This window comes from Dermacentor albipictus, chromosome 1 (assembly GCF_038994185.2).
Source record: "Dermacentor albipictus isolate Rhodes 1998 colony chromosome 1, USDA_Dalb.pri_finalv2, whole genome shotgun sequence".
In the NCBI taxonomy this organism is placed as follows: domain Eukaryota; kingdom Metazoa; phylum Arthropoda; class Arachnida; order Ixodida; family Ixodidae; genus Dermacentor; species Dermacentor albipictus.
The window spans coordinates 252483916-252509642 of record NC_091821.1 but is presented as its reverse complement, the minus strand read 5'-3'; the positions used below and the strand labels follow the sequence as shown (position 1 = coordinate 252509642).

Below are 25727 nucleotides of genomic sequence, written 5' to 3'. Positions count from 1 at the left end.
AAAAATTTCATAACATCATCAATAACTAGATGACAGCCTTAATATCTAGGTCAGAACCATTAAAGTTCTTCATTTTATGTTATTTTTTGTTTTGCACAGTCTTTAGAGGCTTTGCGCAATCCTAAAAAATGCTCTCCTCTTTTTCCTCCAAAACTTTGTTGCTGCTCTCTTCAATAGCTCTTGAAACACAGCAGGCCCCTCGTTCAGTTTGCAATAAACATGGTAGCCATTTTACTTCCAACATATTTCTCAAACTAATGGTGCTAAGGTACCGCATATCCTGTAAAAATGTATTTTGCCAACAAATTTGTTCTCTTCAGAGCAAAAATCTCTGCAGTCCTACACAGAGCAACCAATAACTGCATGTTGCATCATATAGTCGAACCTCGATATATCGAACAGCGCGGTGATCGCAAAATAGTTCGATATAGCCAGAATTCGATATATAAAATCACGTAGAAAACGCGTCAAAAACTAGCGCAAATCAATCAATGAACCAATCGTGGCGCAATAGATACTTACATGAAGCTTCAAACAAAGTATTTATTTAGTTCGCTGAAAGTACTGAAGCAGTGTAGCCTGCTTCATATTGGCAACCGCGTGCTTGACCACAGCGTCCTCAACATAGTCCAAACGTTCCACAAGAGACAGTCCAGTGCCTTCTATTGCGCTGCAGTAGCGGCGTACAACGGCCAAAACAGCTACAGCCTCAGTTGCAGTCGGGAGCGGGGCAACATCAGCGCTTGCTGGATCAGCCTCGGCAGCGTTTTCGTTTGGCCGCTCAGCAGTCACTTCTGCAGCGATCTCCACGTCTGTTAACTCCGCCACTGTTCCGGTGCTGTCATCACCGCCAACGAAGTCCGCTATGCACATGATGTGTAGCTCAGCACCGACAAAGCGCTCCAACTGGCTCCACGGCCGCCTCGATCACACGTGCATGGCGGGGGCAAGCCTCGCCGTGCGCGCGTGATCGAGGCGGCTTGCTCCGCCGTGCGCGCATAGGTGCGCGCGTGATCGAGGCGGCCGTGCTGGCTCCAAGCCGCCGCGTGTGTACGCCGCTACGTTCAAATGGCGCCCTCAGGTCAACCGATGTGGGCAGCTGTTGTACGCAGCAGTCTGGAACGCCGATCGCGCCGCCATCTTCGAGAGTGTTGCGGGAAAGCTCGCCTCCTGTCAACAGAGCGCACTTGGTCTGGGGCGGCGGAGTTCGATATATCCATTTTACATCCGGCCCCGTTCGAAATAAAGAATTAAAAATGCATGCGATTTTCCATGTGATAAAGAAATTGTTCGATATACGTAATAATTCGATATATCCATGTTCGATATATCGAGGTTTGACTGTATATGGTAGAACTCAGTTCTCTTAAGAGCCACAAGGCCATTTTATCAAATGAGTCACACATAGCAGTGCAGACCACATTGAGCTCACAAATGATCACACACTAAATGCATGAATTCCACTCTCACAGTGCCTTTTTGGAATGCAATAACTCTGAAACAAGTCATAAAGACGCTGAACTGTCACAGCCATAGAGTTTCATACAATAATTACTAGAGGGAACTCTGGCGCTAGTGTGTACAGGTGCTGCAATGGGAGCGGTTGACCCAGCATGGGAATTATGGGAAGTACATGGATTTGCCTGAACTTCGTCCTTCTGGCTTCAAACAGCTTCGCGACTGTAAACTCATCATTTTCAACAAAGTACTACATAATAAATAGTTAAATAAACTTTATTAAAATTGTGCGACGGCAGGACTCGAACACATAGACATCTAGCACAGAAGTCCGATATTGAAACCATTACGCCCCGGACACATGCACCGACAAGCGACACAGAACCCCGTTATCACGGGCAAGCCAGTGCCTTGAGACGCTTGGCACATTTCGATTTGGCCACCATGACAAGCCAAATAATTGCAATTAGTAGTAATCGTGCATGCTCACAGTGTTTTCTGCATTTTGAAATGTATAGATTGCTCTGAAATTTACAACAATAAAGGCATATAAAGCATAATAAACAAAGTCACAAGAACGTCTGAATCCACAATATCCGAACTGACCTCCTCCTTTATCTTCCTCTTCCCCACCCTGATGGATCCACTTCCTGGGGGGAGGAAACTTTCTCTGTTTTTTTTTAAATAAATGTTTTAACAACAACACAAGCACGAAGATCAGACAAATCCATGTACTTCCCATCATTCTCATGGTGGCTCAACGCAGATTTCGCTCTAGTAATTGTATTGTAGGAAACTCTATAGTAACAGCTACAACCCTGCAATGACAGAGGCATGACACAACTTCCGTCTCTTAGGACACTTCTGCACCACTTGAAGATACTGTGCAACATCACAATGCAATGACATGTTTTACTGTACATATCATGCAGTGATCCAGGATCAAACCACTCACGCCTTTAATTAAATTGCCTCTGAAATCGTGAAACACATCATTTTGTGTCAAAAGCAAGAATTTACCCGCCGTGGTTGCTCAGTGGCTATGGTGTTAGGCTGCTGAGCACGAGGTCGCGGGATCGAATCCCGGCCACGGCGGCCGCATTTCGATGGGGGCGAAATGCGAAAACACCCGTGTACTTAGATTTAGGTGCACGTTAAAGAACCCCAGGTGGTCGAAATTTCCGGAGTCCTCCACTAGGGCGTGCCTCATAATCAGAAAGTGGTTTTGGCACGTAAAACCCCATAATTTAATTTTTTTAACAGCAAGAATTTAGCTAGGCCAGTGAAACGTCCTGTACCGAGTTGTTGCATTCTTTAAAACCGTAAATTTATAATGAAGCCAGAAAAATGCCAAGTCAGCACTTACAGGTCTCACAGTTTCCACTTTTTCAATTGTGATTGTTTTCTCATTCCGCACCAGTGTAGAAGAACCCTGAAAGTGAGTCATTGCAATTAATATCATTTGGTGAATCACAAACAAGACAAGGAAGGAAGGTGCACGTACACATTAATTCATACATGCACAAAGATGCACACACCTTAACCAATGTTTACAATTGGGTCGTTCCATGCCAAATGCACCAGACATTGAGCTTGACCTTTAAATGATTTATAAAAAATCATGGCTGCTCTTGTTATTGTAGCAAAAACCCCCACAAAGTACTGCGAGTTAAAATTTTTTAGTACTCTGGTCACCATTTTCTTAGAGGGGACCAAACATTGCTCAGAAAAAAAATTTGTAAAAAAGAAATCAATTTTTTTCACATTGCTCTCAAATATTCCTGGATGATGATAAAGCATTGTTTGTTGAAGTGACGGCTTGTATCATTTTGCTTGATTTTTATTTACTTACATTGGCAAGAAAAAGTGCGAAATGAACCACATTTAGGATTTTTTGTAAACATTTGTGCTGTCAACAGAGTCACTTTTGAGATTTTAGATACTTTATTCCTTTCAGGTGCTGTGTGCATAAATCTTGGATGCTTCCCAAGCAAAAGCAACAATGAAAATAGTGGTATTTCAAATGAGTCACAAACATCTGAATGGACCTATGCAGCAAGCTTGAATAATGTGTACGGCCCTTTCGTAACACGATTTGGAAGGTAGATGTCTGGGTGTTTGCTCTCAGTATCAGAATGTCACCATGTAGTGGGTTCAGTTCTTCCATTGTTTTGCACAATGTTTTAAATCCATCATATAATTCAACTGGCGGGATGGCTGCTTTCAAGTATGCTACACATGAAATAGTTGATTTTCTCGTATCTGACATTCCTACACAGAGTTGTCACATGAAATCCATATTCTGTATTCTTAACAAAACTCACTGAAGAACTGAAAATTATTAATCCATGCTGTAGCAGTACGCCATTTATGACTCTGAAGATCAAATGCGGTGAAACTACATTTTTAAACAATGAAATTAACTGCCACCTGTAGAGGTTATGCTTGGAAAGAATGTAAGAGTGGTAAAAATAGTTTTGCACTTCAGAAAAGAAGTGTACGAAAAAAAAAAACGCTTTAAATAGAAAAAGATAGCATAGTGCCTCAACTTTCATCATGAATTCCATAGAAAGGTGCTCAGAATAAAATTATAAAATGCAGTACATTCCTTAATCAAGAAAGTGAGTATTTCTATCCCCACGTTTAATGAAAATAAAGTCATCTTTTTAAAAAGAGCGCTCATGCATGAATCCAGCACCTCTATAGCATACATACCAGCTGTAGTGCGGATGGGAAACCCTGCGCCCTCTTATGTCACTCTTATGTCAAGAATGCTGGTATTAGTGGTGGGTGTAGAAGAGACGAGATGTGCAACTGTGGGTGGGTGTTACTCAAAGAGATGTCACTAGGGCATGGATTTGGACACTAGACATGAGAAGTGGCAAAAAAACTCCACTCCGCTTTCAAACTAATATCATTTTCACGGTAGCCGAGGTTGAACAAGTCCTTTATTTTTTATTTTTATACTGGGATGAAGCACCGCCATAAAAATATCCATTGTGCCATGAAAACTGTTTACCAGATCTTACTGACACTTAGTCTACATAAGCAAAGCAAGATGCTGTGAATGGGAACATGAGCTGACAAACAGCAAAAGAGTCAACCAGCATGCTCACTGCAGGACCTGTAAATGTGGACCACGATTTCAGATATTATGATCCTCCAGAAAAGCAGCCACACATGTGCACTTCAAATAAATTAGAAGGCTGCATTTATGCTGTTTCTATGTTTCCAATGTAATTTTTTTATGATATTCATGAACCCCCCAAGATGTTCTCATATCCTAGCTGTGCTGATTCCCCTTCTTCAGTGCACCAGTGTCACATCTGAAAGGTCACTATAGTCGGATACAACTTTAGAAAAAAGGGGAGGCCCCGCCCAGATGACCGAAGCGGCGAAGTCACCGGCCGTGCGGCGCATGACGTCGGTCCAGAGTGCGCGCCCATTGGTGGATGCTCATGTGCATCTGCCTCGGAGGAGTAAACGCCCCCTTTTTTCTAAAGTTGTATCCGACTATAGTTGACACAGTTTTGCATTATTTATATCTAGCACCGATTCTTCGCACAAATGGTGGCACCCCTTGCGTCTCAATGTGCACTTCCTCTGCTTATCTCCAAAAAACAGATTGCTGGGAAGATTGTGCGTTAGTTCAAACCAGCGTAGCAAATGCACTCATATGGTCTTCCACATGGCGAAGAGCCATTACAGAGAGGCACCGGGTCCTCATATTCAAAAATTAATATCATGCTTAAAACAAAAATAATTTGAATTATATTCCGACAAATAAATGCTGACTTCCTTGGCTTTGAAAGCATGGCATTTTATATTTCTACTTTGAACATCTCACTATGCAATTTCCAGAGAAAAATGAAACTTCACGCTATTTTTAGTACTTTAAGAATTTGATCGTCCGCTTTTCTTTCGAGCTGCAATAAGTTTTTTTTTTTTTACTGTGCCTTGGCATTGCTACCAAACAATAAATATTTCGAAAATGACTTTCTAGACAACACATTTTTTTGTAAATATCCCTAAATGTGGTTAACTGCATTCTTTCATGCCAGTGTGCCACAAAAAATAAAAATGATACAGCACATCGTTATCTCAACTAACAACACCTTACCAATCATCAAGGAAAGTTTGAGAGCAATGTGCAATAAGATATTAGTTTTCTGACATTTTCTTCCAGCTAACGTTTTTGCCACTTCTGAGAAAACTTAATGGCCAGAAAGTAAATAAATTATTTTGACTAAAAGTACCTTGCAAAAACACTTGTTACAATAATGAAATCAATCAAAATTTTTTATAAGGAAATTGAAGATGGTCAAGCTCAATGGCCTGGTGCCCAATTATGAGGGTGAATTAAACTTTTTGCCCCTATTTTTTATTATCCAAAGTAAGGTGCATACAGGCCATTGCAAATATACGTGCTATTCTACGTACCTTACACCATTTTCCCACATATTCCCTCCACTGGTTCAGGCATTTGCCCCATTGGAGCACTAAATTTGTCCCATCACAATCGTCAGACAGTGATGCACGCGGCCTCCCCAAACGCTCATTGTCAAGCGAGTCTTCACGGCCTTTTGTGAACTCGCAACACCACCACCTCACACTTTTCAAAGTGAGACATCTTTCGCCATAATCGTACTTCATTACTCGTACACCATGGAAGTGTAAAGCACAACCGCCATCTTCAACAACTGATAGCAGCGGCGTGTCGCGCAACTACCAGCAGATAAAGCCAGGCCGGTCCAAAAAGGTCCAACGGATGTGTTGACTTCACATTTACAGCCATAACTTGGCTAAAAAAAAAGATGAGTAAGGACTTTCTGATTTGCCCTCATATAAACAGCACAACAGTCAAATGAACTTGCCAATAGTGCAATTACAGCTAGGGAACATCCTTATTTAGCAATAAATTTCAAGGCACTAAAGACATTAACAAAAAAAAAGATGAAAACAGTCACATTGTGCCCAAGTAATTGGCACACACAGTTTGAATGAAGAGCTGAAATGTCGTCTTTCAATATCTAAAGCATGTTTGTTCTATATGAAAAGTGTTCACATAAAAACTTCAAAAATTTGGCCATTTATGCAACATGGTCTATTACTACCTAAACGAAACTATAGTGCATTTTTACAACCTAGATAAAGGTCATAAGTGCAGAGAAAACCCAACCGCAGTTATTTTATAATCGTACAAGGGACACACTTTCCTTTTGCGCAATTTTGGCAGCCCCATACTCAGACATGCCATTTGCAATTCAATTTTCAGTCCACATTTTTTCATTACACATTTAGAGGTCTGCGAATAGCGATTTTTAAGACCGAATCCAATAAGAATCGAATAGGACCAGAAGTGAATCAAATCGAATAGTTTTCAAATAATGAACAGCGGTTATCACAATTACTATAAAATTTTGTTCACTTCCTAGTATTCTTAAAATTAGCAAGTTTCTGTCATTTGAAGTGCTGTTCATTAAAAGCACAAATGGAGCATTAGGAGCAAACAAGTAGTTTCTTCGCATGCACAGGGTTTTTTAAGTGTGCAAATGATTGCTGTATAGCCAGTAAAGTTTGGCTACCTAAAAGACATAGCCTGCTCCACTACGCAAGTTCTCATGTTTTGTCTATACGAAGCCTGCGGGGATGAAAATTTATCATACTTTTGCTCCAATATTATGCTTAATTAGGCACTGCTGACATTTCAAAATATTAAACAAATATTCACATTTACGAATAGTGACTATTTGATTCAAAGACCGAATCAAATAGGACACTAATCGATTCTTTATTTGAAAGTCCCAAATATTCGTACACCCCCTATCCAGATTTCTGACATTAAAACAGAGTGCTATCTGGCATTTGTTAGCAGTCTTCATCCTGTCACGGCATTCACTGTGGCTGTTGCTAGGACACAGCTCATTTATTTGTTATTTTCAAATACTGCAGCCCTATTCAGGGCTACTGCAGGAGTGGAGTACAGCAAACACAAGAAACAGAAACAAAGGCAGTTTAACATAATAGATTTAAAAAAGGGGGACAGCAAACTTAACACATTAGTGCTTCTACAAAATCACACAGTGCCATTTCACGAACAGAACTGGGTAACTCGTTCCAACAGTCGACAATTCTCGGGAAATAACTGTGTTTGAACATGTTAGTGCGTGCAAAGAAAGGCTTTAGGTTGAGGGTGTGACGTCTAGTTGGAAGAGCGCTGGCATTACGATGTAATCATCAGCAGATAGTCGACAGCATGAGTGAATAATTTAATGTAATAGCTTCATAGAATCTATATGTCGCCATGTGCATAGAGGAGATAAATTCAAGAAATTCATTGCAGATGAGGGCGAAAAATCATGATCATAGTGATGACAAATGAAGCGAACAGCTTTCCTTTGCACCGATTCAACTTTGTTAATGTTGCATACTTTATACGGGTTCCAGATGCATGAAGGATACTCTAATACAGGACAAATGACTGTTTTATACATTAGTAATTTAGTGTGCTTTGGCGATTTATATAATGTTCGTCTCACGTAACCTAATTTTCTTAGTGCTATAGATGTAATGTGATCAATATGCTGGGATGACTGCATGTTGTGCGTGAAGATAATTCCAAGGTATTTGTAAGCCTGTGCCCGGGGAAACTATTGTTATTGAAAGCATGTTCGATCAGGTAGTCATCCTCAAGATCGTTCATAGCATTAGAAACACCTGTAACCATGAAGCTTTTAGTGATATTGTCTAATGACACCGCACACCACGCGCTTCAAGATTTTTCAGAAGACGAGCTGCAAAGGTGCCTTTCCTTAGCCATCTGGTTAGCGTTGTCCTGTGGTTGCCTGATGCCATCCATCCAAGTTTAAGTACCAAGACTCCACAATGGACACATCGAACAGATCCAACACATCCAACGATTGCAGCCCGCTGCAACCGTTGGATCTGCTGGGGCAGTTATTGCCATCTCGTAGATACACCGATTGCGAAGAGTGCGGCACCGCACATGAAATGCAACTATTTGTTTGCCACATTGTTTTCTACCAAACTTCCGGCAGCAAAATTAGGGGATGTGGCTTTTACACGAGTCCTGTCTTTAGTATATTCGGTAGTAACTGTAGATAGATTGCCAGTGTAAACAAGCACAACTTTTAAAGGCCTTAGCCAAGGTCCTGCTTTAAAGGGGCCCTGAAACACTTCTTTTAACTAATCACAGAGTGACATCACTATTAGATCACGTCACCTCACAAATCTCCTGCTGCAAAAGTTTTTAAAATCCTTCAAGCAAAGTCATACATGGTTATCGGACCGATCAATGGCTTTTTCTTTGCTTTCATTTCCACTAGTGCACTGGAAGCTACACAAGGGAGATGGCAAGGGGACGCAAGGAAGCAATGCTCAACAGGCCTCGGCCAAAGGTTGAATGTGAGACGGCCTGTGGCGGCACCCTGTGGCGGCCACGGTATCTATGCTACGCTTTTCTTTCCGGAGGCCACACACAGCAGACACAGCATCATCCAACTGTAGTGTTTTAGACTGGAAGTGCAAAAATAAAATGTTTCTTTGTCTTTTTTGAGATTGCAGACATACATTTTTCATTTATTTAACTCAAATGAGCAACAATTATATTACTGAGAATTTATAAAATGACACTCAACAACTACACTAAAAAATGTGCGACCAAAGATTTTCCAAAACTATTTTTTATCCAACAGCCTACTTTAGGACAGCTGTTGGCACAATTTGGTGCAATTGGCGCAACTGTTCCACTAGTGCATACATGTCCCACGAATGAACAATTTTGCTTAAAGGGCCCTTACTAGGTCTGGTCATTTCGAGCTGACAAGTGCAGAGCATAAAATGCATGCTAAAGATCGTGTTTGCAAAGGATTACACCGCTACACGCCGGGAAAAGGTCCGAAATTTAAATCTGAATGCCGTCTTTCCTTTCCCTCATGGCGACCATGCTCCAAGCCAGACAGTGACATACTCGCGTCCCTACGCCTAAGTACTCATGTCCGCAGTGTGATGTCGCTCATGGTGACACGTGACTTCGAGAATTATTCAAGGCAACATTTGTTATTTGTGTGATCTGTTTCTTGAATTGACGATGAAGTTTAGAGAAATAATAAAACAAATGGAATGTCTGCGTTTTTTTTGTTTTGTTTTACTTCGCACCAAAGCAAGAGAGATGTACTTCCACTTCGTCTGCTTGTTCCCACGGTCGTGCAGCCATGTGCGCAGGTACCGAAACTATGCCATTTTCGACAGTGTTCTAGAGCATGATCATGCTCTGCGAGCCGCTTGTTCAGCCTCATTATTCGTGTAGCACTGAATTATACCGCTAGTCATGTGTCCTAGTGCACAGCACGCAAAATCATGCGCTGCGCAAAACCAGACAATCAGAACAGCTCACGTGCAACGTTGTCAGTGGAAGTGTGCAGCGCCAGAAAAAAAAAAAAAACGAGCAGAAAAAAAAATCAAGGCGGGGCCTGTGATGTACACGACACGCGAGCCTCGAGGTCTGGTATAGGAAAATAGAGGGAGGGAAGGAATTTCACTTGCGGAGGCTAGACGGGCGAGTGGAGAGAGTGTCTTGCTTGGCAGTGGAGCTTGCCTCCTGAAATCATGGGTTCGCGGCACTGAAATATTTCTATCTCGGCTATTAACAAGCAGATTTGAAAAAGTTTTTCGGCAGAACACTTCCTAGAGGACACGTTACAACTTCTGGCATATAACAAAAATTTGCTACAGGGCCTGGTGAGGGGGCCTTTAAGAATGTTCGCCTCCACTGAGCTACAATCTGCATACATCCAAATTGAAAGAAAAATTAGAGAGTTTTAAAATAGGGGCGCCAAACGTTTTGGGCCCCAAGGAAATAGTGTCGAAGCCACTGTACATGCGCACGACGCAAACTGCGTTAGGGTTTTGCGTCGGGCACACAATTTCACTGATTTAGTGGGAGCGCCAAAAGCTCCCCAAAAGGCTTGCGTCAACATACATGGCAGCACCCATCAAAGCGACAGCTCTAACCTAGCACCAAACTGGGCTCAATTCGTGGTAACACACGAAGTTCGCAAGCTAGGAGAAGCGACTGTGGTTATTGCTTTCTCTCAACTAGCGTGGGTTATAAAGATTGATTCATTAGACATCACTGATTCTGAATTCGGTTGTCAATTTCATGGCTCGTAGGCCTAACACAGCTTATACCTCAGTCACACAAGCATGCCAAAGGTCCTTTGAAGTTAAGGAGCATTGAGTTTGCAAAGGCACATTTGTTCAAGGGATATGTGTCAGTGCTACACAGTCTCTAGATGGTCTCCGTTGAAGCTTTTAACAGAAACCACAACGTATCCTTAGCGCTGCCATCGCCTCAAAAGTAATAAAAAAAATATGGCCCAAATGCGTCTTATAATAAATTTATGTAATATTTTTTTCAGCAATATTTATTTTTCCCAATACACAGAAACATCAAAACAAAATGCACGGGTAGTAAAGGCATTACTTTACCAAATACAGATGTATTTATTGCAATGATGGCCACTATGTGTACCGCTTCGTACACCGCATGTTGGCATCGATTATTCGTTGTTGCCCTTTCGTGTTCTCAGCTTTTTTTATTTAACAATACTGTAGGCCTTTGCATAGGCCCAAACAGGAAGTGGATTGTAAAAATACACAAGAGCACGTGAAAAACAGGGGAAAAAAAGAAAAAATATAGAAAGCAAAAGAAAACTGCCATACAACAGCACTGGTATTCAACACAAGACTGTTTCTCATGAATCAAGGAATAACAAGAGGTGCTCAAAACAATTGCAATATTAGTCGTATAACATTCTTGTAGTTATCGTGGATCTATAAAACACCACTATTCAGCACATTGCAATATTTACATTTGAAATCATAAGGCCGTATGCAATCACACGTGCCGGCGCTGCTGTACCGGTGCATTCATGATGGAAATTGTGGGTGTCCCAAAAGTGTTTAGTACTTTAGTAATAGTATTCAGTACTTATAAGCTTGTTCTGAAGAGGCAACAATTGAACTTCCATATTTTTGGAGATTTTTTTTTCTGCTGTCGGAGGCCCTCTAGCCTCAAGAGTACTCCTTTGAGGTTTCAAAGGACAAATGCGCACTCCTTTGACTCAAAGCTCCCTTTCAGTGGGGCTCCTTTGCTGTGCCTGTGTGACAGCACGCATTCTCCCTTGAAGTAAAAGATCTTTGGTTCAAAGGACTTTGAAAGTGCCCATGTGACTGGGGTACTAGCTTGGCTGGTGAAGGCACGTAAAGTTGGTTACTCAAAACTAAGCGCAACCAATTGCTTACTGCTAATAGAATAACCTCTAAATTGTAATTAAACGCAAAAACACGAAAGTCAAAATTGCTCTTATCATAAAATGGTATGTTTTATTTAATTATTTCTAATAGCTTTTCTTCGTCACCATAGTAGCGCTGTCAGGGCAAGACGCTATCCGCAAACGTAAAGCCTTATTCAAAAACTCTTCACTCCTGTGTGCCCCAATGCCAACACCTGCAAAGCTCTTTGGGACCCCAAACTTTTGTGGCCCCTATTCTAAAACTCTCCATTACAACCAGCTGAAATAAATGGAATTTTTAAACATTTCATACCCCACAACAGAGAATTCAGTTCAGAATTCCGTTCAATCTGTTCAACATGGCACATGCACATGGCAGCGATCTCTTGCAGAGCATTTCTTCACAAAGTTCTCACTACACTGAAGAGATACGTGTCAAAAAAAGTTGTGCAAGTTTCTTTAACTGCTGAGAGTGCTAACAAAATTGTTCTGAAGATGCAAGCATCCTTTTCAGGACAACGTTAATCACATTGACACAAAAACTGAGAATAGGCACAACAGTGACCAAGGAAGCAACCCAAAAGGGCAGCATATATAGCTGACTTTAAGAACCGACAAAGAAATTTCGGAAGCTGCAAAAATGACTAACATCGAAAGAGAAAAAAAAAAACTGGGAAACCCGTGTAAGCACAAACGATGGGCATGTGAATACAACAGAAGAGCTTAGGTTGGTGCTTGTAGGTCGTACACAATGACCGAAATGTGCTAAAGAAACGTGAAGAATGACGAGGAAAAAGGACATAGTAAAAGTGGGAAGTGCCCATTTTTCTACGTCCTTCTTCTGTCTCTTGTTCAAGTAGTGCGTTTTGATCAACATGAACATGGCATGCAACCATGACGAAGAAAATAGCATGGATTCACATGGAGACATATTAAGAACACAGTAACCCATGGAAATAATTGGTAAAGTGCCTTTTTCAAACTACTAGCCAAATATATACAGCGCTATTTCCCTGGCGTACTGCCCCAGGGCCCAGCTTCTTGATACGCCAGTGTGCTTAGTGGTTATTTGAATCCTCATTTTCATGGGTTCTGCTGCAATGCAGAACTGATTGTGCAGCTGTGAATGATGCTCGTGTGCTTTGTTTACTTCCAAGCGCAGGTGCATGGCTCGAGGAAGGGTTTAAACTAGTCGCAGGGCATTGTGCTCATTCCATTAATGGATGCACTTTTCATGGATTAAGTGAGTAGAGGAAACGTCCTCCAATGGAAGGTGAGTTACGACAGCTGCCTCAGTGTGCCAAATCAGTTCTGCAGAAAACCACAAGGTGGAAAATTGTCATCCACCCCATTGTAACACGAAGCTACAAAGGAAACCCATACGGATATTACATCAAGTTAGCTGAAAGAATGTCATTTCTTACTGACTCCACTGCAAAGCTTCGTCCATTCTCCCTCCTGTGTACGTGCCACATTTAAATGGCAAGAAAAACAGCAGCAATGACAACTGAAGGTGTCAGGAAAGACAACACAGGGCACTAAATATTTGTAATAGACATGCAGCAAAGGTGTAAACCCCATCGTAAAAGACAAAATTTTTGTGCACTCCAAGTGCAATGTACATCTCTCCCTCAGTAAATAAAAAAACTACAATCTCCATCAGCACTTGTGCCAGCAATACTGAATTCATAAGTTTTGTTAAAATAAGGAATGTTTGAGAAGACAAAGAGTAAGTATTCTTAAATGCATGTCCAAGCTGAATAAATTTTTGGCATTGCCCAAAGACAAACCTATTGCTCAGTGTTGCAAATTCATGACACACCAAGTTTGAGAAATATAGCAGTGCAATGAAGCTTTCCAGTCTCATTTTTCAGTGTAGGGGCAAAAGCCAGGTAAAGTACAAAATTAGAATTCTTTTGTAAGACCAAAATAAGTTGGGCATTAAGGAGTTAACATACAGACCAACGCATTTCGAATTGGAATATTTAAAGCAAGCTTTCTTTGCAAGCCCTCCCAGATTTTCCTGACCATGGCTGCTGGGTACTGCTGCTGTCCTGCCAAACAGCTCACACTAAAAAATAATAATAATAATAATAATAATAATAATAATAATAATAATAATAATAATAACTATGTGCCCAAAGGTGAGATCAAACCTCGGTTACACAGCGTGATGCTCAAACCATTAGGCCAAAATCTCACGCATACTTCTATGGTGCCAATGCCAACTAGCTCTTTGAGATGACAGCATACGTCACATTGCGAGACCGCACATCTGTACACGAAAGCTTCACTTCACATAGATTTCAATATGTGCGTTAGATCTGCACAATTTTATAATGCATGGCAGCTAATACTGCTATTTTAACATTCATTCTTACTAAAGAGCTGCCAACCAAAAAATAACAATTAAATTTTCAATTGGCCCTATTTCAAATTTTCAACGTTACACAGCTAAGCACAATATGAAATATACTTTTTGCATTAGCTTTTCCAAATTCACCAATGTTCTTCTTTGTATTACATATTCGCCCAATTAATGATAGCAAAAGCCATTCGATTGAACATAAAGTGTGAACTGCATATGAGAGTGTCTATCTGTTAAATGTGGTTTCATCACAAGAGCCAGGTTTGCATCTTTCATCTCATACAAAGCACACATGCACATTGATTGCAAAATTAGCTTGGCAAGCTGCCCTACTGTCACCTTGTTTATGTCACAGAGCGAGCTTTCTATTTCACTTTTTGTTGTTCCAAAAGCTTGGTAACAGATACAATACCTTGCGGGTACCTAGCACAGACATAATGGCCACCACAATGGCAATCCACTAGCACAGAGAATGCCAAAGATTTGAGCAGTGATATTGTACTGTGTTCAAGATTCCAGACCCAAGTTACTTATTCTGAAGTGCCAAGCTGCAATTCAGATAAACGTCTACTTACACGGCCCTTAGTTCGCTTTGCACGGCCTTTTGTAGCCACTGCTGGTTGGTCAGGATCCTCATTTTTGGCTTGTGCTAGCAAAATGAAAGAAGCAACAAAAGGATAAGAAAGGAACTCATGGGAAGAAATAAGTTGATCTGCTCTGTGTTAGCACAGAGCAAGTCAATATTTGGCCAAACAAGCAATTTTTTGCAGCATTCCAACTACTCGCTGTAGTACAGGAACTTTTTTTAAATTGAAAGATGAAGTAAAATTTGAAGATGTAGTCCCAAGTAAAAAATCTTTTACAGTAATAAAGTAAAATAAGGAAAAAAAAACCTAGGCACTAAATATACCTAGCTAAATCTCAGCTGACTATTGCACAATGATCTAGTAGCAATGCTATACATAGCCCTGTGCAGTGCTTAAAGTCTGCACTTGTTTGAGAGTGGCTCCCAGGCATACATTGGCTGCAGGGTGTACATGTGTATGGATACATAGGTGGGCAAAGGGAATAACGAATATTCAGGGGTGTTTGAACAGAAAATTTTTCTAAACAAATGGAATACAAATACTTGAGGAAGAAGACCTCCAAATGTTGAATTGAATATAGAATATTTTGTCATTTCTAAACAATAAAGTTTGCACGGAGAAGAGTGTAAAAAACAGAAGAGTGTAAAAACAGAAGAGTGTAAAAAACAGAAGAGTGTAATTCAATTGTTCGATACATGCAAGTAATATCATTCAAAACTTGACTGTTATTGAACTTGGGATCTTGTAAATCAAAAACAACTGCTTTCAGTTATCTGGAGCGCCCCGGCATTGCCAGCAATGAAACAAAGGAACAGCACATCATCATATGCACGTATTGTACTGTGCTTGTTGAAGCAGCGAAGTGTGATACTACAGCACCTCACATATCTGTTAAAGGTATGCAAACATGGTGAGACTGGAATAAATTATTTAGCATAATCAAGACAACAAATTCATATATAGGCTGCCTAAAAGATATAGCCCTGTTAATATATGACTGCAAGTTATTGACCAGAAGTTTCCTGCCTTGCACTTTCTCTCGGCAACTGATGCCTCAGGTTCAAAATCGGGGCTCTCCTGAAGCAATATAATTCAGAATTTCTATCACTTGTATCAGTCTCTGTCCTTCAAAACCCTAAAGGGTTGTTTGGAGTCTCGAATATTTGAACAGGAACAAATACTGAACAATTTTGAATAGTGCATTTTCAAATCCAAGACGAATCAATAACAAGGACTATTCAATTCATATTTGAAATTTAACAAATTGTAAGCCATCTTTCTTGCATAGCTCATTATTCTCTGTCTAGGTTCATTTCACTCCCCCAAAACAGCCAATTTTTTCAGGTGAAGGAGGCCAGACCCACTCATAAATATTGGTGGATTGGTAGAAGTGGGGAGGCAGTTCGCTGCTCACAACTTCGAGCTGCCTTGGCCCTGTGGCTTGAACCATCATCACAGTTTCGATTTAATTGCTTTTGAAGCTCTAAAAGGCATATTAACACCATACTAAATATGTAGAACTTACCAGGAAAATAATTCCACAAAAATTAACTGGATGGTAATATAAACAATCTGGACATACTAAATGGCACTGTGGTACGAGAAAATAATAGACCTAGAGAATGAATGAATTCTGGGGTCTTTTATGTGCCAAAACGATTTGATTATGAGGCACACTGTAGTGGGGGACTCCAAATTAATTTTGACCACCAGGGGTCCTTCAACGTGCCCCCAATGCACAAACCTAGAGAATGAAGGGAGCCAAAGGTGCATCCTCGTGAATTGCCTCCTTTACTAGATGCCTGCAGAATGGCTCGCGCTCGCAACGGCATGGGCATGCCCTCAGCTGTGAACAAGCGTTGCAAGGTGGCGTCCGTGACCGACACTATCATTACGGGCGGCGGGCAGTGGCAACGGCTGGTGACCCAGCACACGGTGTTTACGTGGTCTGTACCACGCCGAGACCACAGTCGGGACAATTCTTTGGGTGTGCATTTTAAAGGTTGGTTGTCTGGCACCAGAATAGTCCCTTGTAATGCCTGCAAACATACACCGAGCTATGATTCAGGTTAATGGCCTTCAAGATTGACATGCATGCGTGATGAAGTTTTCGGAAGCCACACGAGGTAGCACCCAGTGGTTCTGCCAGCCACATGTGGTGCTCACGACACACTAGTGAAGAGGAGTAAATGGAAAGGGTTTGGCAGCTGGTTTTTCGCTCATGTGGCAGGCATCTAGTAAAGGAAGCAATGCCCCATGGTATATTCGAGTGGTCTGGAAGTGCTACTACTGTCATATAAAACAGCTATAAAGTTGTATTATGTGATTAAATAGGTCTAACTGCAACAATCAGACTTAATTCACAAGAAGCTGTTTATACTCGCAGCAAACCTAAGTGTGTGACTCGTGGAGCTTTGCCAGAGTGCTCTGAAATAAACTGAAAGTGGTATATCAAGATCATGCAAGAGGGTCTAATTGCAACAAGGTTTTATTATCACCAGAGTTCATTATTATATCGCCACTTATGCTCGAATTAAAGCTTAGTTGCTGCATTGCACCTTTTTATGTGCTCCCGGAGCACTTTCGAATATGCCACCAGACAACTCAGTTAGGACACTGGCACTTTTCACCATGTCATCCACATGGTCGTATGCCACAAATGGTTTTCAAACAGAACAATTTCTATTCAAAGTTATCTGATAACGAAACTGAAAACCAGCACTCACCTTTCAGTTCACGCTTCCTAATTCTCGATGAAATTCCAAGTTCTCCAGCAATGTGCAAAGCTTCAGAATGCACATGATCCACACGGTGAGCATAGATCTTGGCACTTGCATCGAGAGTACAGCTGGCGCTCTGTTTAAATCAGATTATCTTTCAAAGCAATCTTACAAGATAAATAGTGGCATGCAAATATTCTTTAGATTTAACCTGAAAATTTGTAGTTCCATCTTCGGCTTGCAAGACCTTTCGTATGTGGTCAATTAAATGCAACTGGAATGCATTTTTGGACGTAATTTTCTGTAAGATAATGCGGCTTCATTAGCATAAAACACTAGTCAGAGGTTGCAAGTTTGAAAAAGACCTCACGTTTTCGTTCGCCAGACGGATACAACTGGCGTAATGTTCAGCAAGCTGGACATCGGTAAATGTCGGGGGCACCAATCCAACAGACCTGCGCCTGTGAAAGTACCAAAATAACCACGCCACTTTCACAGCCAGCAAACATATCGGCAACACAAATTCCATACCCAGATCTTTCGTTCAGGGGCGGTTACGACATACTTACTTTCTGCCCGGTGTTCCAGGAGATTCAATATGTAGCGAATGAAGTTCTTGCAGAAGTTCCTGCTGTCTACTGTGCCTTTCGGCACAGTCGTCATTGGGCGCCTGCAACGCCGAATCCACAAAACTAGCCCGCGTGCTTTTCGCTTGTCTCCGCGGTGGAGTAGTGAAAGTATCCTCCATTTTCAGGAAGGAGGAAAAGCAGCGGTCTTCGTCCTTTGCAGCTTAAGAACAACGCTGTAGTAACTGCTGCAAATAATCGAAGCAGTAATATAGTATTGACAATTCTCAATGGCCTCCTGTGAGCGGTCGTCTGGGCAAAATGCGCACAGCGGCGACCGAACACACAAATTGACATAATAAATGTTAAGTTCACGACCACTGCGCGCTGACGCACGTCCTGCAGGACCCTTAATAAAGTTTACCCAATCCAATATATATTCGATGCCACTCACCTTCGCAAACACAACTGAATGCTGATTCGAACGTTTCAGAAGGCTAGGAAAATTCGAATAAATGGATTCGCACGTTCGCGCCAATTTGACACCAAACACAGAAGACAACCAATGTAACCATAACGTCATGGCCAAAATAACGCCCAAACTATATTTATTACGCTTGTTGAGCATTTACACAACTCATAAAATTTGCATATTTCAAAAATGTAGTTTTGCATGGAACTACATTTCTTCTCGCAATGAACATCCGCTGTGTGTGTCCACAGTGCAACAAACATTAAAGTAGCGGTAGCGTTGTAAACTAAAGTATGTGACCGAGAGATGGCGCTAACAAAACAACTAGCGTGATTATCATTACATAGTAAGGAATATAACCGCTACACGTCCACTCACACTCCCGCCTATGAAATTATAGAGTTTCATACAATAATGTTTGGTTTAAAACAGGTTTAAAAGGAGTGCGAGTGAATGGGAGCGAGTGCACTCATTGGTGAGTGTGCTGCCCTCTGCCTACATTCATAAGGATAGGATAGGAATAAACTTTATTTATCCAGCAGTTGTTGATGTTGGTGCACGACACTTCAAATTTAGCACCTATTACATACAAGGCAGTGTTTTGGGCCCAGTTTTATTTTTAATATACATAAACGATTTGTATTCCCAATACATGGTAACATCCGTCTATTCCATTCCTGACGATTGTTCGGCTGGTGGGGCTCGTTGCGCTACTCGCTTGCTGGTTATGGACGTTTTGTTACCGCTTTCGGGGCGGTGTTTATGTGTACGGTACTCTAATTGACTACAGATATCTTTAATGAATCAAGCGTACTTCCTTTCTGTAGATGACTCTCACAGATATCTTTATTATATGTAAACTTGGCGACTGACAGCATTAGCTCCACCTGCATTACTTCACTTACGATTGACAATAAGAATGTAACCTTACTTGTCTGAGTTTTTTTTTTTTTTTGACAGTTGAGGTTTTTCGGTTACCTGGCGATAGAATAAAGGTATCTGTAGTCGTTTTATAGTACCGTACACAGTAACATCGCCCGGAAAGTGGTAGCAAAACGCCCAAAACCAGCGAGCGAGCAGCGCAATGAGCTTCACAACAAGCTAACCGTAGCGGCCAATACGTAATTATGATGATGATGTTACTTTTTGATTTTGTCAGCGCCGTCTCTCGGTTGCATACTTTAGTTCACAGCGCCACTACTAATTTTATTTCCGTTGCATTGTGGAAGGTACAGTTTCCCTCCTCTAAGTTATATAGGTGTTCTGTGGTTGAGCCAGGCCCCGTACACTCTCAAGTTCAACTAATGGCCACAGAGGGCGAAAAAATCGACCGCGCGCCGCTGCTAACAAAGCCGACCTAGTAGCATCACCTCGGGATGCGTTCGTTAGTTCCAACATTTCCCGGTAGAGGCGTCGTAATAAGCGCAATTTTATCTTACAAACTTTCTCTTACAATTACCGAAGCATTTTCTTTTACATAAAAACAGGGCAAAATTATCATTGCTAATTAGACATTGTACTCTTTGTTAGTAAGTTTATTGTTTCTTCGCCATTATGAACGCAAATAGCGTTCAGCATCATCGATCTTTCACGTGACCTCTGGCCTGGATTTAAAATTTTTACCGGTATTTCCGAGTGCACGGCGGCACGGATTCATTCGTTCGTACACTCAAGACTGGTTGCTTCTTTGTTTCTAAAACTAGTTTCTTGTGCTTCTATGTAACTTGGGGTGAAGTTACGTGTTTGCAAGCGGACATGTAAGCCCGGCAGTTGGGTTTCGGTCGTGAGCCATTCGGGACAGGTCTGCATCGAAACGGGAGCTGGATTTTGCTGCGGCTGACAACGGCAATAACGGTGAGTCGTTTAACACCGCTGCTTCAATCGTTATATAATATCCGTCTCATTACCTTCCAGGCGGGCACAAGTTAACGAACTAGATCCTGCATTACATATGGGCAGTGAGGATCTCAGTTGCTGTTTCCTAAATAAACCTTTACTTGCGAGGCTGTCGTTTGGTTTACACACACAACCAGGAAAGAAAGAGCGATATCGGAACGCGCGTCTCATTTTTCATGTTATTGTAGCCGTGGTTGTAGGTGACTGAGTAGCCTTATCAATATACATATTAAACTTTTTTTTCGAGTCGGCCGGCAACGTCTTTCGTCCACAAAACCGAATAATCCTTTGGTAAAATGAAGTGAAAGTACAGAATTTAATGTATTAAACAGTTGCAAGCATGATAATTCACCCATATTTCGTACTTGTTGGTTCCAAATGTTCTTGCTGTTCAGATTGGTTTACCGTAGGGCATTTATTTTTGCAGTAGTGAAGCGGTGCATCACGTTCGTGGAGAAAAATAATGCATCAGTTCTAATAGCTTCATGACTTTCATGCATTTGCTTGAGTAACTAGCAGTGTGATCACTTCTAGAGCATAAATGAACCCACAAATGTTCTCATTTGTGATCTTAATAGTACTTGCGCTGTTGACATGCATTGTAGTTAGGCAGACATCAATTTTATGGACAATAGCAATATTTATTTAACATGCTGCTTAAGCACCCTAGAATAGACAGTGTACATTTGCATGTGTTCTGTAGTCGCAAATCATTACAACATATATGTCACACCTTTTTGCATTTCATATTGCAAAACTTTGCTTTTTCAATTTCTGATTCAGTCAAAATTTCTGTTCCAGACATGCAGTAATGAGGACGGCACCAGTATAAAGCAACACACTCCACGCACTAAACAGAAGCTGCTGCCTGCTACGACAAGGTCATTGTGTGGACATTGGCTACTACTACAAGGTAAACAACATATGGTTCAGAAATAAATATGTTTGATCTATGCTGTATTGGCTTGCTGTTTGCAGCAGATATGAATGTTTGTTCATATATATGGTTCAGTATAATTGGTTCGAACATATAAAACCCACATAAATTTGGCTAATCTGTGCTGTATCTCACGTGTCACCGTTTTGCCCCAACAGAGTCTATGCCAAGCACATCTTGGTCATCACAGGAGCTCCTATCTGCACCAACAGGAAGGGGCTGGAGCCGAATTTGCAAGGCTTTTACACCAAGAACAAAGAAGCACATGCACAAGAATATGGATGAGATATCAAGTCTGCAAAGGACTGTGTTAAGACTGCAAAGAGCTTCATCCACCATTCCACCAGCACGGACATTTGGCTGAGTCATCCAAGTAACTCAAAAAGGACTTTCTAGAAATTCTTCGTCTTCAGATGCACCTGCAACATCTGACCAAGCACGGACAACGCTGGCCAAAAGATTGAGTTTCATCAGTTCGTCCTTAATCAGCTTCCAAGCCATGTTAATTCCGTTTGTGCGAAGTGTAATTTTTCTTCTATAAATGCAAGCTTTCTCATTGCCCATTTTTGTTAGAGGTTATTCATCCTCATCCAAATATAAAGGTCAACCTTTATATTTGGATATTTCGCTGATACTTAATACCAGTCACTGTCTAGCAGCCTAACATATCTGTAGCAGTATCTTCTAGTGTATGTTGTCATGTGCAATTACTCTCCTGAAATAGCTGATGCAGCATTGGCATGCGTCTTGCATTAACCTATGCACATGTGCTATGCACCATTTTACTTTTCTTGGTGTTTTTAGCCTTCAATGCTTGCAGAGCAGAGTGGCTTCTCTCTTGAATGCAAGCTTTCTCACTTTCCATATTCCTAGTCTCGTTGATGATTGCTCCTCTTCCTTGATAGCCTGGGTCTTTGTGCAAGCTACAGTGAAGTGATTGATTGCAGAATCTGATTTTGCTGCCACACTTGGTTGTGGTAACTGTGTTACAGATGTGGGGGCCTGGTCAGTTGCATTGGTAAGCAGTCCCTCGAGGTAAGCATTTGCTCCTGCAGTCCGCAAAGCGACATAGACTCCCAGTATACACACACCGTAACTGTTGCGCCCCGTTCGTTCTGGCCTGCTGCAGCCATGGGCAAATTGTGCTTGTGGCCTACCTCGGCCATGATTTGCTCAAAACGGAGACCAGCATATGTGCTTACATGGTTCGAAGTGTATGAAGTTGATAGCCGTATGGGTGGAAAGGCCCGCAAGAATGGCTGCCGAAGGTGATGCCCACAAAAGCGACTTGTCCACATTGCGACAAAGTGGGACACAAAGTGTGAGCCACACATAGCGGCCCCCGAAAGAAAATAAATGTGCAGGTTGGAAAGGAGTTAACGCTAAAATGCCGGGTAGTCCATGTCGCTGTGTTGGTTGCGGCAGCAGATGCCTGCGTCACCTGATTGCTTCGCAATGGAAGTTGCTCATCTTCAACGGCAACTGTTGGTTCAAACAGGTGCAAGGCTCTGTCCAATCTGTTTGTACCGCAGGTTGTCGCTCGTTACCAGACCACCACATGTGACAAAGGCAAGCATTATGCCTGTAAGATGGTTCGCAGCCAATGTATAATGTATTGTCTGAACCTCAAGCGGTGACTGATTGCCGTTTAATTTTGCTGTTATGTCACTTGGTTACGGTCGCAGTTTTATGTTTTTCGAATATTGCTGCCTGGTCGGTTGCACTGGGAAGCAGCCTCTCGAAGTAAGAATTTGATCCTGCAGTCTGCACAGTGACATAGACTCCCAATTTACGCACACCGTGATTCGTGCTCCCCATTCACCCTTTCCTGCTGCAGCCATGGGCAAATTGTGCCTCTGGCCTTTCTCGGCCGCGATTAGGCATGAACGGAGACCAGCATAAGTGCTTACATGGTCGGACCTGTATGAAGTTGGGTGGAAAGGCCCGCAAAAGTGGCTGATGAAGGTGATGCCCACGAAAGCGACTTGTCCATATTGAGACAATGTGGGACACCAAGTGTGAGCCACACATTAGCGGCCTCCAAAAGAAAGAAACATGCAGGCTGGAAAGGTGTCAATGCTAAAATGATGGGTAGTCCATGTCACTGTGTAGGCTGCGGCAGCAGATGCCTGCGTCACCCGACTGCTTTGCACTGCAAATTGCTCATCTTTAACAGCGACTGTCGCCGCAAACAGGTGGGACACTCTGTCCAATCTGTTTCTGCTGCTGGTTGTTGCTCGTTAGTAGACCACCACGTGCGACGAAGTCGGGCACTACGCCTGTAGGTAGGCAGCTCAATGTACCCTAAGAGACCCGTGTATGTGAATGCTCACTGTTGCCATATAGTTCGTCGCCAATGTATAACGTATTGTCTGAACCTCATGCGGTGACTGATTGCTGTTTAATTTTGCTGTTATGTCACTTGGTTATGGTCGCAGTGTTATGTTTTTAGAATATTGCGGCCTGGTTGGTTGCACTGGGAAGCAGTCTCTCGAAGTAAGCATTCGCTCCTGCAGCCTGCACAGCGACATAGACTCCCAATTTTCATGCACCGTGATTCGTGCTCCCCGTTCGCGCTTTCCTGCTGCAGCAATGGGCATATTGTGCCTCTGGCCTTTCTCGGCCGCGATTAGGCATGAACGGAGACCAGCATACGTGCTTACATAGTCCGATGCGTATGAAGTTGATAGCTACATGGGTGGAAAGGCCCGCAAAAGTAGCTGATGGAGGCGATGCCCACGAAAGCGACTTGTCCATAGCGAGACAATGTGAGACACCAAGTGTGAGCCACACATTAGCGGCCCCCGAAAGAAAAGAAACGTGCAGGTTGGAAAGGAGTGAACGGCTAAAATCTGGGGTAGCCCATGTCGCTGTGTAGGCTGCGGCAGCAGATGCCTGCGTCTCCCGATTGCTTCGCAATGCAATTTGGGCATTTTTAACGCCGACTGTCGCTGCAAATAAGTGGCACACTCTGTCCAATATGTTTCCGCTGCTGGTTCTTGCTCGTTAACCTGACCACCACGTGCGACGACGACGGTGAGCCGTTTACGAGCTCGCGTCTATGATTCCAGCGTATCTCGACATGCAAATTTTATTTCTGCTATTGCACGAGAATGTACACTGCTTGTCTTCTGCCAATAAAGTCGCGCGTTCTGTTCACTCACTTGTGGCTTGTTTGTATGGGCGTCACTAGAGGCTCTTGGCAATTAGAACGCACCAGCTAAGCGGCAGCGAAGGCATTGAGGCATGCCGCATAGCCTGCAGGGCAAGCACGGCACGTACCAGCGTACGCGACCGGCAAAAAACGGCCATATTGAATTTTGCGCTAAAAAAAAAAAGTTTGCACTTCCGCTTCCGGATTGAGCAACGTCATCTGGCGTCCCCGAAAGTTAGTTCCATGCGCTGCCGCTGCTTATTTTCGAACCACTGCCAAAGGTACAGTTTCCCTTCTCTAATGTTGTTCTTTATTCTATGGTACAGTTTCCCTTCTCTAATGTTGTTCTTTATTCTATGGTTGAGCCTCCACAGGCGCGGGTAACACGAAGAACTAGCCGTGTGTGCGTCATCACAGTGAATAACTTGTGTTCGTTGTGCAGTACTAGTACTAAAGTACTGTAGTGACCTATCGGGCATGGAGAACACACCGGAACATAACGCGCCCGGATGCGCGCATCCGTTGGTACATCGCTCTGTTCTGAAGGGCATAATCGTTTCATCTTGTAGCCGTACTGTATGTTGCTGGAGTATGCTACGCGTTTTGTTTTTCCTAACTGCGAGAATTAGCGCAGGCGGGTAGGCGGTGTCGCATTCTTGCACTCGTCTGGCGGTTTACCGATTTGCTCAAGTTTTCATTGGCTGCTTATCGTGCGAAACTAAAACCTACGCGCACTTAAACGAAAATAGTACTACACTTACGGCACATAGTAGCTTAAATGAATATCTAAGGCATTTCTATGACAACCTTACGCCCTCCTCCCTTATTTCATTTTTTTTTTCCGCAGGAAAACGACCCAGCTGTGCTTCAGAAGGTCATTGCAAACGTACAGCGAGAGGTCGCCCGAAAAGAGGACACCTTGCGGCAGCTGAACATAGTAAAAGCACACAGAAAAAAGGTATGCCAGGCACTCGTTAACGTGTTCCTACAAGCAGCTGGATAGCATGTACAGGATTCACGACTTTGTCGTGCCTGATTATGCGAATGGAGCACGTGCCACAAGGTCATTTCCCTGTGCAGAACAAGGAGGAGCCCATCAATGATTTGATTGACCAGTGGCGCTCAGCAGCACAGCAAGCAATTTTGGACTTTCAACAGCACATGGCTGAACCAAGGCCAGGTCTGAAAGATATCCTTGTGAACTTTCAAATTGAACCCTCTGTTATTGGCTACAGCGAAGACGATGATTGCTT

At 42.4% G+C, this 25727-nt stretch overlaps 1 protein-coding gene and 1 long non-coding RNA gene across 6 annotated transcripts in view; one reads left to right on the top strand and one right to left on the bottom strand.

Moving 5' to 3' along the window:
- Nucleotides 1-18721, bottom strand: part of barr (non-SMC condensin I complex subunit H) — a 72894-nt gene extending 54173 nt beyond the window's left edge. Inside the window, exons 1-7 of one of the 3 annotated variants that reach the window (XM_065431012.1) lie at nt 18470-18721; nt 18019-18263; nt 17820-17910; nt 17661-17750; nt 17456-17585; nt 14718-14791; nt 2825-2890 (exon numbers count right to left, since the gene is read on the bottom strand). In XM_065431012.1, the coding sequence (XP_065287084.1) occupies nt 2825-2890; nt 14718-14791; nt 17456-17585; nt 17661-17750; nt 17820-17910; nt 18019-18197 (630 nt within the window). In that variant the 5' untranslated portion in view covers nt 18198-18263; nt 18470-18721. The remainder of the gene's footprint in view (nt 1-2824; nt 2891-14717; nt 14792-17455; nt 17586-17660; nt 17751-17819; nt 17911-18018; nt 18264-18469) is intronic. The other 2 variants (XM_065431001.1, XM_065431007.1) reach the window with 2 other exon arrangements.
- A 1413-nt stretch (nt 18722-20134) lies between these two features.
- On the top strand, nt 20135-25695 carry LOC139054324 (uncharacterized). 3 transcript variants are annotated; one of them, XR_011511141.1, is made up of 4 exons: nt 20135-20341; nt 21167-21296; nt 21479-24755; nt 25322-25695. It is a non-coding gene; the product is annotated as an uncharacterized lncRNA (long non-coding RNA). The 3 variants fall into 3 exon arrangements; XR_011511142.1 differs by having other exon boundaries at nt 21185-24755; XR_011511140.1 differs by having other exon boundaries at nt 21167-24755.
- The last annotated feature ends 32 nt before the right edge of the window (nt 25696-25727 follow it).